Source organism: Dicentrarchus labrax, unplaced genomic scaffold (assembly GCF_905237075.1).
Source record: "Dicentrarchus labrax unplaced genomic scaffold, dlabrax2021, whole genome shotgun sequence".
In the NCBI taxonomy this organism is placed as follows: domain Eukaryota; kingdom Metazoa; phylum Chordata; class Actinopteri; family Moronidae; genus Dicentrarchus; species Dicentrarchus labrax.
In genome coordinates, this window is record NW_026136704.1 from 19,669,630 (window position 1) to 19,681,239 (window position 11,610).

Sequence of the window (11,610 nt, forward strand, 5' to 3'; positions counted from 1 at the left end):
TCAACTGTCCAATCATTTTAAAACATCAAGAGTTATGGAAATATTTTCTATAAATTCTTGCTTATGTGTGCATGTGTAGTCATGTATTTGTGTAACAAGGAGTTCTGTGATCACGAGTTAATGTTGCTAACTGTTCAACAATCAACTGTACATCTGCAGAAAACAGTCAACAGTGCTGTTTGTATGTACAGTAACCAAAGTCTGACTCACTCTACACTGTTATTGTATTTAAATACATGTTGGACTTTGGATAATTGGAATAACCTACATATTTCACCACGGTAGCCATGGACTATGATCCTCCAATGACGTCTCGTAACTTATCTAACCGAACAGGATTCAACTTTCACCCACATATCCATGTCACTTGTGCTAAAACCCTCCACATCGCATTCACAAATACACTACAACTTAATAAGATCTTAGACAGGAGATCACGGGAAATATGAAGTCATTTTACGAGACTAATGCAGAAACATCGCACACTGCAAATGCACTTAATGACTTGTATATTGACTTCTTTTTTGTTTTGTGGTAACAGAGTTTAGCACAATCAGCAGTGTTTACTCAGGCTGTTATGTCCTGACTAGCAACACTGTTGACTGTCAAGCATCCAAAATAAGCCTTGATAATCAATGCTCTGTGAGCTGGTCCAAAACTGGATACACTGAATTTTTACACAATTTAAAACATACAAAAACATACCAGCCCACTTAAATTCTTGCATAATCTATTAAAAAGCTACAAAAGGCACAGTGGGTCAAACAAGTGACCCCATTGTAAATATTCATTTCCTGGCAAAGTAGGCCTTTGACATAAAAAAAAAAAACTAAAATCGACATACAAACTTGAACTTGTTGAACCTTTCTGGGCTGCTCCAATAAACTTTTACCTCATTTTCAGTTTTTTAAGAGTTATTAAGAGTTCAAAAGCGTGATTGAATTTGCTGCAATCTTTCTATATCATTATTATAACATTATTCTTATCTTACTGCAATATTTTTATTCCTATTCTCATAATATACTAATAGTCAATCTTAATTCTTTCTCCCCCTTTAAGACTCAATCTTAAAGTAGTGCGCCGTTATTGACATGACTTAATTTCCTTAAACCAGTGTTGTAAAAATACTGATAAGTTTTATGAGGGTACAGATGTGGATGCTATTGGCATGGCCTCACTCTGTTTGTGTGTGTGTGTGTGTGTGTGTGTGTGTGTGTGTGTGTGTGTGTGTGTGTGTGTGTGTGTGTGTGTGTGATCTGTGTAGCTCTGTGTCTCTATGCATGTTGTGTTCTGTCATCACTGTGACCCTCCACGTGTTGACTGTTGACACAGGCAGAGTTTGGGCAGCCGCTCTGATAACAAGGACCTTTATAAGTCAGATGAGAGGAGAAGCCACTCTGCAGACCCCTGATCCTCAGGTAAAGGCCAGCCACTTTTTCACATATTGATCTTCTTGTCTTGTGTTAGACTGAGAAATGAATGTATATAGAAGGAATGACAGATCATTTATAGAAAATGTTCAGTATTCAGTCATTTGTTTGTTCTAATGTGAAATTCTTATGTATTTCTTTCATCTGTCCATCCACAGAAAAATGAACATGCATCTGAAAGTCTTGATCTTCACGCTGTCATTTTTGACAACTTCAGGTATATATTACTCCCTCAAATGCTGTTTAATATTCTCAATCTGCCATGTATTTCTTTTTTTAATGTCTGTTTTCTTTGTCTATAGCATACCCACTCCACCGTAACACTAGGGAGGCTACCTGGACTGATTCAAAGACCAACCAGGCTCATGATAAGACAGAACTTACAAAGGATGAGGAGTAAGTTGACTGAACTAAGTAAACTAGTGAAATAAACATGCAACTCAAGTCAAGGGGAAATATTTAAAGAGAATAAATGTCAAAACACTTTCAAATTTTTGTCTCTCTTTGCTCAGTAGAATCTACAAGACCCACATAGACAGCAGTGGCCTTTACAACCAAGATGATCACAGCAAAAATCATGTGGCAGAAGAGATGCAACACAAGCTCAACATGGAGTCAGAGCGTCTGCGTGCCCGTCTGCGCCAAGAGCTGGCCGAGCTGCAGGAGAGGTTGTCTCCATCTCCAGCACACCTCAGCTCCACCCTGGCTAGCATGAGGGAGCGCTTGGCTCCCCTCACCCAGCAGCTCCAGAGCTCTCTCAGCAGCAATACCCAAGATCTGTGTGGCCAGCTGAGCCTCTATCTGCAGGGCCTGGAGACAGCAGAGGCCCAGGCTGAGGCCAGTCCGGCTCTCTACCAGGAAGCCTTCCACTGGATCAGCCAAACCCTGGAGCACAGCAGCTCCAAGGTGGCCGACATCATCAGAGACTTTCATACTAAAACCGTTGGGGTGATCGAACATCTGAAAGAGATCAGCACTAGTGAGGAGGAGGCAGCCAAGCCAGAGCTCTGGCAGGAAATTAGCTCGAGGTTGGGACAGGAAGTGAGTTTATTGAGGGTGGAGGCGCAGAACAGGGTAGGGGCTCTCAAAACAGAGCTTGCTGCTCTGCTAGAAACTGCACAGCCTCATAGGGCTGAACTGACTGCCAGTATGGAGCGGTTCTGCCAAAATGCAGCCCTGCAGAGCCAAGTGTTTCATGCCCGGATAGAGAGGCTGTTTCAGGGGCTGGAGGAAGAGCTGGAGGTCCAGGGAGCCTCAAGCTTTTCTCCTTCTTCCTCCTCATCTATACAGACAGGTGGCACTTTGCAGGAGGACTTTTCAATTAAACTCTCTGCTCTGATTCAAGACATTCTGCACTCAGTCTAGTGGCAGAGACAACAAAATACTAATTAACTGCCATTATGGTCACATTAAAGTGATTCTTGTATTTTTGTCCATGAATTTTTGTTTTGTTCTTTTGCCCATTGTACTAGCAAGTAAGTAAGTAAGCCTGTAAATATTTATAAATGTATGTTTTTGATTGATGCTTCATTCTGTATGTGAATGAGTGTATAAATGTCAGTGTATATTTACGCTATGTAAAAAGATGCTGCTTTTGAAGAGAAAAGTTGTTGGTGATTTTTAAATTGCGCAATATCGAGTACAACATCAAGCTGATTTCAAACTTTATTTATAATTTGTGCAAAACATAGAAACAAGTCTGACTTACATACTGTAGATTCTAATATGCTCAAAAATATATTTTAAGTGTTTTAAGCAATCTAGATTCTGAACAAAAACTCATACAAACTGATAAGACTGTCAGTGGACTGTTCAGAAAAGCGACCGTTGTCAAGCAAATTTATGACATAAAATATTTAGTTAATGTTTCTTTTTTTACACATAGTTCAGGTTTAACTGTTCCTTCATAACCAATGAGTGACTCCTGAATGCAGATGCAGTAAGTAAAGACAGAAAAAGTTATATAAGACACCAGTGTCAAGAACATGTGATAATGAATGCAAAGTGACAACATTATCAGATTTTGTGTTCTCACGATAAACATTACAGTATGGTATGAGATGACGAGGCAGTTGATCTGTCAGTCAAAGGCATGAGGTAATCCTCCCACCCAATAAAACTTCTTCAGGACGAACCAGCCTCCCAGAACCAGCAAGGCAGCAGCAGCCGAGCCAAACACCACCCCCACCACCAGGCCTGTCACATTCACATCATCCTTCTCTGATGCCACGTCATTACCTGATGCACGCAGGGGGAGATCAATGGAGATTACTTTTTGGGTTGTCGTAAAATATTCAAGATATTAAGATGTATTTCTAGAATGATGGATGTGATCAAGGTATACTCACTGTAGGCAGCTGCATATGGCCTATCTGCAGTAAAGGAAGATAAGAAAAAGAGTCAGTGAAAAAGTCGCCTTTTTATAATGGTTGACTAGAGTGGTTTGGTTTTTTACTGGGTCTAACCTTCACTGGCAGTGTAAAGAGGTCCAACTGAAACAGTGGCAGAATCTGTGGTTTCTTCTCCAAAAGGAGTCAAAGATCTTTTTCTTCTGTTATTACAGGCCTGAAAAAAAACAGCAAACATTCAGCTGGGTTGAGTTTGATCTATGTTGTATGATGTAAACTATGTATCATATAACATACAATTTAAGTTAGGGAAAAGGTTCTAAAATTGAAAAATAAACAATGAAGACAAACTGGGGTGGCCTGGGGGTTCAAGGTGCCAACCATGAACCACAACGTCCCAGGTTTGAATCAGCCCAAGGACTTTTGTGGCAGTCATTTCCCATCTCTACATTTCTTTCACGTGGCTCAACAATGAGGTTAAAAATATTCTATTTCTATATATTTATTTCTATTTTCATCAACTGCTAAGAAGCAGAAAACAGGCAAGTTAAATATATGGTAAAAAATCATTACAATCTTTGCCCTACAAACACTACCATGGGGTACCGTTTGAAGTTGCTTTACCGTTACTCTCTCTGATGTCTTTGAAGTAAAGTCATTTGTTCTTGACTTCTAAACTTACAGACAACAGCTCTTGGCATTTGCTGGGCTCACAGAGTCTCATTATGCAGTGGAGATAGATGCTGGATTTTGCTTGGTCACGGTGCTGAACAAAGCGGAAGGCCTCAAAGTTAAATCGGGCAGTTTTGGAAAGGCCATTGCTTGTCACAGATGTCCTTTGGTCAACTGAACAACTAGTGGAGAAAATAATTATTTATATATAGTTCTTTTTTTTTCTCTTTTTTTATAAATATGTAGAAGTTATATTATTTGCACCATGTATGAAGATATTCTAATAATAGATACTTCCATACCCAGTGAAGAAGTTGTGCTGCTCACTGTGCGACATGTTGTATGCAGTGGGAGTGCCAAAGCAGTGATCCAGCAGTACATGGAAACTAAAAACAGGACGGTTGGCAAATGAGTTACTATTTTCCAGAAGAATGCTTATTTCAATATTCATTTTCAGATAAGTCAATTCACCATGAGCATGAGTATTGCTTACTTTCCAGTGAGGTTTACAGCCTTGACCTCCACATAGACCCTGGTTCTCAGCTCCAGTCCTGTTGAAGGTACCACCAACGGGTAGCTAAAGTCGGTGTCCTGGAGAAATAAGACATCAGCGTAAAATAAGTCAAGAAAAAAGGCTCTATAAGGCAACTGAATCCCAACTTGTACTTACATTAAAAACGCCCATTTTCAGTGTATCAATGAAGGTTCCATTATTATCGCTGGTCGCCACAGAAACTGAGGAGCTAAACAATCATGGAAAAAAGAATTACTACATGGCCAGGTCAATTTCATGTGTTCAGACATTTACAGCTTGCTCATATAAATCATCATATAAATATCCCCTTTGTCTAATGTTTTTTTTAAGATGGATGGTTACTTACGCCACAATCTGTGTGTTGTTGATCAGGTACTCCAGTGGGTAGCGGCAGGAAAAGTGGTAGTAGAGATCTGTAGAGTAGCTGATCAGCCCCTGGTCAGCTCTGGGTGTGTCAATGTACCCAGTAATGATAACGGACTGGATAGTTAAGAAACTGCTGAAGGGACCTGCAGGGTCCGGGACCTCATCCACAATCTGAACAAAACAACAATCACATGACTTTCTTCTATATTCCATTTAACACTGAATAAAAATCTAAATATCTGTTGCAGTAAAACCACAAGAACTACTTGTCCATTTGAATATATGATAATATCTCCCTAATCTTTCCAGTCACATCGTTACAGTGGCATCTTCTACAAGACGCATCCTGACCTGCAGAGACTGGCGACAAGGATTATCCTGACTGTGGTTAACATGAAGCTGGTAACGGATGACTGGGGGATTCACACTATTATCGACATCACCCAGACACATCGTAGTGTTGTGGTTCCCGTTGAGAGCCAGGTCTGTGCTGTTGAAACCTGCCCACTGAGCTGTGCACAGGTTGATTTCCAGGGTGATCATACTGGTGCCACACTCCACTGCCAGGTCAGAATTGTCTGAGAAAGAGGGACAAAGAGAAACCAAGGAGATATAAAGGATAGCAGCAAGGTTTTATGTTTGAATACTGTGCAATTTTGAAAATTCAAATGATGATCCAGGTGTTGCTGAAAAGTCAGAGATGAGAAAACTTCCATAACATTAAGCAGCTGGGAAAAGCAACCTGTCAAACAGTTAACCCACCTGGGGTCCTCTTATACTCAGATGAGCAGTTGTAGAGACACAGAGCTGGCTGCAGCAGCACAACCAGCAGAGGGAGACAAAGGTAAAGAGTCATTCTGTCTCGAGGAGGCTCAGTCAGACTGATCAGTGCTGTATTTATGTGGAGGAAAAACAACAATAAGAACATTAATAAACAACAACATAACTCTAGAATGACATTTTCAACTGAGTCAGAGCGGATGTGAAAACATACTAGTAATTATTTACAAAAAAACTTATCATATCATTTTATGATTTTATAATTTTCAGTATCAAATGATGTTGCACATTTTGTTGTGCATAGCTGAAACCTTTTTAAAATTTGATTCCTAATTTCTATAAGCAATTTAAAATGAATGAATTTCAGATAGAGACCTGCGTGACAACCTGAGGAGGGTCTTACCTTGGCTGGTACCTGAGCAGGTGTCATACAAGCAGTCACATAATGTGACTTTTATAGTGTTTGACAGCCTCAAGACACCTAAAACCACAGAGGTGTGACTCTCAAGCCATATCTTCAACTAATTATAGACCCTTATGCGCACACACACACACACACACACACACACACACACACACATACTGTGACTTCTGATTTAGGCAGCAGCTCCTGGCAGGGTTCACTGTCAGATCTTAACCTAGTGGATTAATGTGTCAGTGGAATTTGACATAGATCCCTCAGGTTAAGTACAACTGATGTTTCAGGTTTCCATCTATCAAAAATTTTATTCAAGAACAGAGGTGAAAGTTACAGTTGCTGGCTGGTTGTGCTGAGGCAAATGAGATTTAAACTTGGATGCAATGTACAAATTTATTGGTAAGTAAAATTGTTGCACTTCAGGGAAAGAACTGTATTTCATCGATACGTCATTTACTTAACACCAAATTCCATCACTAAAAACCTGCAGGTTCTTGATCATCACACCGCAGTGAAATGCTACTGGTAAAACAAACACTTAAAAGAGAAATGACTAAAACTTGCAGAATTAATGCTAATTCTGATTATACTGTATTGATAACACCTTTAAGATAAGATAAGATGTTCCTTTTTTGATCCCCTGTAGAGGAAATTCAAGTTTGACACAACAGCACAGGGGAAATGTAGTGCAAAAAACATTATAAAGATATAATAGAAAACATAAAAACTGTAATGAAAATATATCAGTAACTCTTAACCCTCAAAAGAAAGACGGACATTTCCCAAGATATAAAAAATCATTGTGTTGAGATTGGCTGTCTTGAGAATGAAACACCTTGAATGCTTGAAAGGTGATCATGTTTGCCATAAGCTATAAAGTACCAACCATGACCAACCTTTGTTAATATACCTTGCATGCCAAACCACTCCTCTATTGTCTCCACAGACTTGCATTGCAGGTTGTCGCTGTACAGTAGCTATAGGCCGCAACAGTTACTGCTCAACTGAGAAGCCCCATTGTCCCTCACAAATATGGAATGAAAAGGAGCATTCGTTTTTTTTTGCAAAAGTGCCCATGGTGAGAGAAGACATTTGTTACTCTATCCACACATGCGTCATCATTTTACAATCTCTTCAGTTCTTGCCTGTGTCTAAGGATTTTACCTCACAGGACACCCTAAAAACAACTCATTCACCATTCTTCTGCACTCTGATCACGTTCTCCATTGAATTTTCCTTTAATTGTTCTGGCAGCAGGGTTAGAGGTAATGTCTGCATGGAGATGTCTGGAAAATGCTCGCCTGTCCATAGGTCAAAGGGTCAGGATAAAACTATCAATAAACTAATAAAATTATAACTAAATAATATTCATAAATTCAAAAATCATGTGAACTGCTAAAAGTGCAGTTTCTAGCATGTTACATTTGAAAAATAACATACCGCTCCCCAATAAAACTATGTATCTATAATTCCAGGGATAGACAAATAGATGGGTGAAGTGTTTCTTTAAAGGGTTAGAAGAAGTTTCTTTTAAGTTAAACAAATAATAAAAAACAATGAAAATGACAGTTGTTTGACATTGTTTTATAGACCAGTCATAATAGGTTTTACTGTTGTGAAAATAACAGAAAATATAATAGAAAGATAACGATATTAATATATTGTTAATCGAAGAGAACATGATAGAAATTAACCATAACTGGGTTAAATGTTAAATGTCTGTTTTGTCTAATGATAAAACTGTACAATAAAACTCTTAATCGCTTCTAGAAAGACTAAAGTCAGAAAGACCAAACTGACAGGATTATTATGACAATGTGCTTAGTGATTAGTGTATACCTTCACTGGTTCCTTTCAGCAAGAGCAACAATGGTTGCTGACATACAATCACAGTAGAAAATAAGTCCCAGGGCAGGACACAGATTTATTTTTGAAAGAAAGAGGATACGCTGGGAAGCTTGTAAGGAGACGATACTTTGTGTGGGCAGAGTACAGTAAAGTAGATCATTAGTGTAGCTAATGAATGATTCAGGTTGTGAATATAACATATCACGTAGACAACTAACGGAGTGGTAATGCTTAAAAACAGTTGCTCCAGTGTTGCAGAGGAGCTTTTGTCTAAACTGTCTAGAAGAAAAGTGTACATTGTTTACTTAGTTTACTTAATTTGTTGTATTTTCTCTAATATATTTTTTTTTTGTGAAATTTGAACAGTTGTATAAATGCAGGATGACAACTAGGCTAAATTTTAGACCCACAGCAAAAACATTGGTTAAATATTGGTGTTGTTAAAGAACAATATTTCTATCTGAAAAGCAGTGGAGAAGTATAAAGTAGCATAAAGTGAAAATATTACTTCGAAATTGTACTTATGTACAGTACTGCAGTAAATGTACGTACCAGTAATTACTTTCCACCACTGAGGTCATTGGGCAACAACCAATTGGGTGTAATTTCATGAGTAGTTTGGTGTCATCTGGTGGCCAAAGTTAGACAGAGTTTAAACAGAGCTTGTTGTTGTCTGTTTTCTAATAGACTTGTGAATCACCAGCGTTGAGGAGTGCAAGCCAAGAGACACAACTTCCTCCTCAACCAACAGACAGCACAGTGAGTGCCATTGTGTATTTAGCTCTCAGGAAAACGCCAACAGATATCCATTCCAGTAAACAAAAGAGGTAGAAAATAATCTGGAATTAACAAAGACACAGAAAATAAAGTCATGTTTTGTTTTGTTTTTGTCTTTTTATTTGTGCTATACTATACAAAAGCACGAGATACATACTTAAGAAACAAAAGCCAACAACACCTAATATAACTGAAGAGAGTACTAGATGATAAAAGAATAATTAAAAAATAAATAGAAAGAAACATCGTTCCAGTAAAACAGCAAATTTGGAAATCCCCTTAATGTGAAGTGGTGTCCTTGGAGGCCACAATCCCTCAAACATAATCCCAAATATTTTTCATATTCAGCCTTTATGACCTGGGTTCTGAAATACCTGTTTTTGAGATCCTAGTAAAACTTTATGTTCGTTTGTGACCAGACAAGCAAGTTTCATCCCATTCATTTGTTCCAGTTGCCACCTTTTTCTTTATTTTTCTACAACCCAAATAGTTTTTATAAATAGAGTTTATTGTTCTCTTGTGTTGTTCTTCACATTGACATTGCATGAAAATCGGTTCTATATTTAAATAATATATATCTTAATATGTTTGTTTTCTTATTATTCTTTCTTATTTTTATCTTTATGAAGATAGATGTCTGACTGAAAAAAAATCTAATTATTCTGGGCAGGTAAATTACTTTAGAATGAGATTTTGAAATGATTATTTTTGTGTCAAATAATTGGCTGATATACACCAGTCCCCTGTTCCTTCATTTATTAAAGCCAATATCTGGCTTTATTGCAATTTTGGTCTTAATATTGAGTTTGAAATTCTTAGATTATTCTTATTTTAGACCATAGTATCTCAATTCATTCATTCTTTACTTTGAGTTTTTTTCACTGAAAAATAATGGTTTTGTCCTGCAACAACCGGGCAAAGTGGGCAACCGCTCTGGGGCACCGAAAGCTCTGGGCTTAGTAAATGTTAAGTGTTTGTACCAATTAAATTGAAATTTTGTATGTGACAAGTGTCAACTAACATGATAATGGCCTGATGGATCCTGATTTTCAGGTCTTGGAAAAGGGTCTCTGTGTCAAAATCTAGTTATGATCAGTTTTCGTTTAATTAAATTACCACATTGCAAATCTGGGTCCATGGAAAAACTGAATCTGAGACTGAATCTGACAATGTGTCTGCCCAAATCCTGAAATAGAAGTGTTTATGTACAAAAATGCCTTCTCACAGGATCTTTTCATACATCTGTTTATACAATGATTTGTATGAAATGCTATCTTTTATTATTTGTGATGTGGTCATGCTGATTTTTGTTGCTGTCTAGTGTCTTGTAAGCCCACATGGGCTCAAATATACAAATCAATCAATATAGAGTTTGCACATGCTGTGTTTGATTACACAGTAACACCTGTATATACAGTCCAACATTAAAGCCCTGTTGTGAAATTATCCACGGTGCATTCCTGTTTTGCCCAACAATAAACACACTGATGATGTGAGAAAAGCTCAACAGGGGCTGTGTTTGTAACAGTCACAGCTCTTCATCACATGACAAACATTTGCGTGCACTGGCCAATAATCGAATGAACTTTAGAGGCTTTGATAGACCAAAACAAGGAAAAATCATTCCAGGTCACACATGCCAAGCATTCGGAGGCTCAGTCTGTCAACAAGACTCCTGCATGCAAGACACAATTGTGTTACCAGATGAGGGAGACAGACAGAAAGATGGCCTGAAGCCAGGTAGTAGACAACAGACCTACACAGAAAAAACAGGCTGTGATTGTCTGTCCTCTCTGGGCTCTCTATGGAGAGGAGCTGATGTTTATTACTCTGCTCCCAGAGTCATCTGTTGATGGATATTGTTAAAAAATCATACAACACAAGAGGAGGATAAACTGCGGGCAGTGGTGAGGTCTGTGTGTGTCTCTTTGTGTTGTGTCTTGTAACATAAGATTTAAATCTTTCAACATATCTGATCATCATGTACATTGTGTTACAGTACTAGATTCAGTAACATGGGCAACAAACGAGGCGTGAGGCCTACAAAGAGCATAGACTGGCAGACATCATTGATTTTTGCTCTCTGTCTTGTCTTTAGGTTTCAACATCACACTTATATAATAAAATACTTGTATAAGTTGTATACTGGACTAGGATTGACTTCCAAACTGCACTGATCAACCGTAACATGTGCTACGCAGCCCCATATGCAACAAACTGTGTGACGCCTTTCTAGCAGCATTAACTTTTTCAGCAATTTGCGCTACAGTAGCTTGTCTGTTGGATCGGACCACACGAGCCAGCCTTCGCTCCCCACATGGATCAGTTAGCCTTGGCCGTCCATGGCCCTGTTGCCGGTTCACTGCTTTTCCTTCCTTGGACCACTTTTGTTAGGTACTGACCACTGCAGACCGGGAGCACCCCACAAGAGCTGCA

General features: G+C 38.6%; 2 protein-coding genes across 3 annotated transcripts; one reads left to right on the forward strand and one right to left on the reverse strand.

Annotated features, from left to right (window-relative positions):
- The first annotated feature begins 1,321 nt into the window (after positions 1-1,321).
- Positions 1,322-3,036, forward strand: zgc:162608 (uncharacterized protein LOC100037332 homolog). Of its 2 annotated transcripts, none has more exons than XM_051398840.1 (4): positions 1,322-1,418; positions 1,589-1,647; positions 1,733-1,826; positions 1,943-3,036. In XM_051398840.1, the coding sequence occupies exons 2-4, from the start codon at positions 1,593-1,595 to the stop codon at positions 2,793-2,795; spliced, it is 1,002 nt and encodes a 333-aa protein (XP_051254800.1). In that variant the 5' UTR covers positions 1,322-1,418; positions 1,589-1,592; the 3' UTR covers positions 2,796-3,036. The 2 variants fall into 2 exon arrangements, with proteins under 2 accessions (XP_051254800.1, XP_051254802.1); XM_051398842.1 differs by having other exon boundaries at positions 1,946-3,036.
- A 474-nt stretch (positions 3,037-3,510) lies between these two features.
- Positions 3,511-6,555, reverse strand: LOC127362009 (zona pellucida-like domain-containing protein 1). The gene is made up of 11 exons (XM_051397257.1): positions 6,535-6,555; positions 6,114-6,242; positions 5,703-5,929; positions 5,332-5,522; positions 5,121-5,193; positions 4,944-5,041; positions 4,753-4,836; positions 4,461-4,632; positions 3,896-3,995; positions 3,779-3,802; positions 3,511-3,668 (listed from the first exon to the last, which is right to left on the reverse strand). Exons 2-11 carry the CDS (start codon positions 6,205-6,207, stop codon positions 3,511-3,513), a joined length of 1,221 nt encoding a protein of 406 aa, XP_051253217.1. The 5' UTR covers positions 6,208-6,242; positions 6,535-6,555.
- Positions 6,556-11,610: the final 5,055 nt, after the last annotated feature.